The sequence below is a fragment of the Tupaia chinensis genome, unplaced genomic scaffold (assembly GCF_000334495.1).
Source record: "Tupaia chinensis unplaced genomic scaffold, TupChi_1.0 Scaffold149964_2, whole genome shotgun sequence".
Classification (NCBI taxonomy): Eukaryota; Metazoa; Chordata; class Mammalia; order Scandentia; family Tupaiidae; genus Tupaia; species Tupaia belangeri.
The window spans coordinates 333,866-334,657 of NW_006209806.1; the positions used below are offsets into that span (position 1 = coordinate 333,866).

Genomic DNA, 792 nt, shown 5'->3' on the forward strand with positions numbered 1-792 from the left:
CGGTGCTGCGGCGCCCCCTGAGCCGGGCCCCTGCGGGTGCTGGCAAGACGGGAACCGGCGAGCTCCACTCTCGGTGAGCGTGTGCGCGCGGGGATGCTGGGGCAGCTGCCTGGACACGCGTGCGGTCCGCTCAGCGTGACCAGGTTCCTCCTCCAGAGCTGAGCACGCCAAGGAGAACGGCCTCACCTACCAGAGCCCCGGCGTGCCGAGTGTGAAGCTGAGCCCTCAGGACCCGCGGCCCCCGTCCCCAGGGCCCACGCAGGCTGCAGGGGAGAAGGGCGGTGAGAAGGTGAGCAGTGGGCCCTGTCTGGGCCTGGCCGGGTGAAGGCGGGAAGGAGGGAGGTAAGTTTGTTCCTCCGGCGCCCAGGACGGGGTAGTTCCCAGGGCGGGGTCATCCGGGTCGTGCGTCTGGTGCCTAGACAGCCCACAGACCCGCGTGGGGCCAGTGTCCGTTGCTGCCTCCCAGCATGGCCGGCCAGCAGAGGAGGCAGCCCCACGCCCTGTGTGCCCTGGCCACCTCCTCTGATCGTTAGGTGCCTCCCATTCTCCCCGCCTCGCCCTCGCCATGGTCTCCCCCTCCCAAAGCCTTAGGAGCCCCAGGCGCAGCCGTGGGTGGGCTAGCCCGTGTGTGTGGGGAGGAAGGAGGGAGGGGAGAGCCGCTCCTTGGCAGCTGGGAGGCCGACTGCTCCACCAGAGGGGAGCGCTCCTCTCCCTGCTGGAGTTTGCTGTCTCTCTGGGGCCCTGGCGCCACAGGCCGCCATGTGGAGAGCTGGGACAGGGCGTGGCGGGGGC

At 70.7% G+C, this 792-nt stretch overlaps 1 protein-coding gene across 1 annotated transcript in view; it reads left to right on the forward strand.

Moving 5' to 3' along the window:
* DOT1L (DOT1 like histone lysine methyltransferase) overlaps positions 1 to 792 on the forward strand; it is a gene marked incomplete at its 5' end in the record, with an annotated part of 54,525 nt that overhangs the window by 29,431 nt on the left and 24,302 nt on the right. Inside the window, 2 exon segments of the mRNA XM_014585537.2 lie at positions 29 to 73; positions 157 to 289. Coding sequence (XP_014441023.2) covers positions 29 to 73; positions 157 to 289 — 178 coding nt within the window.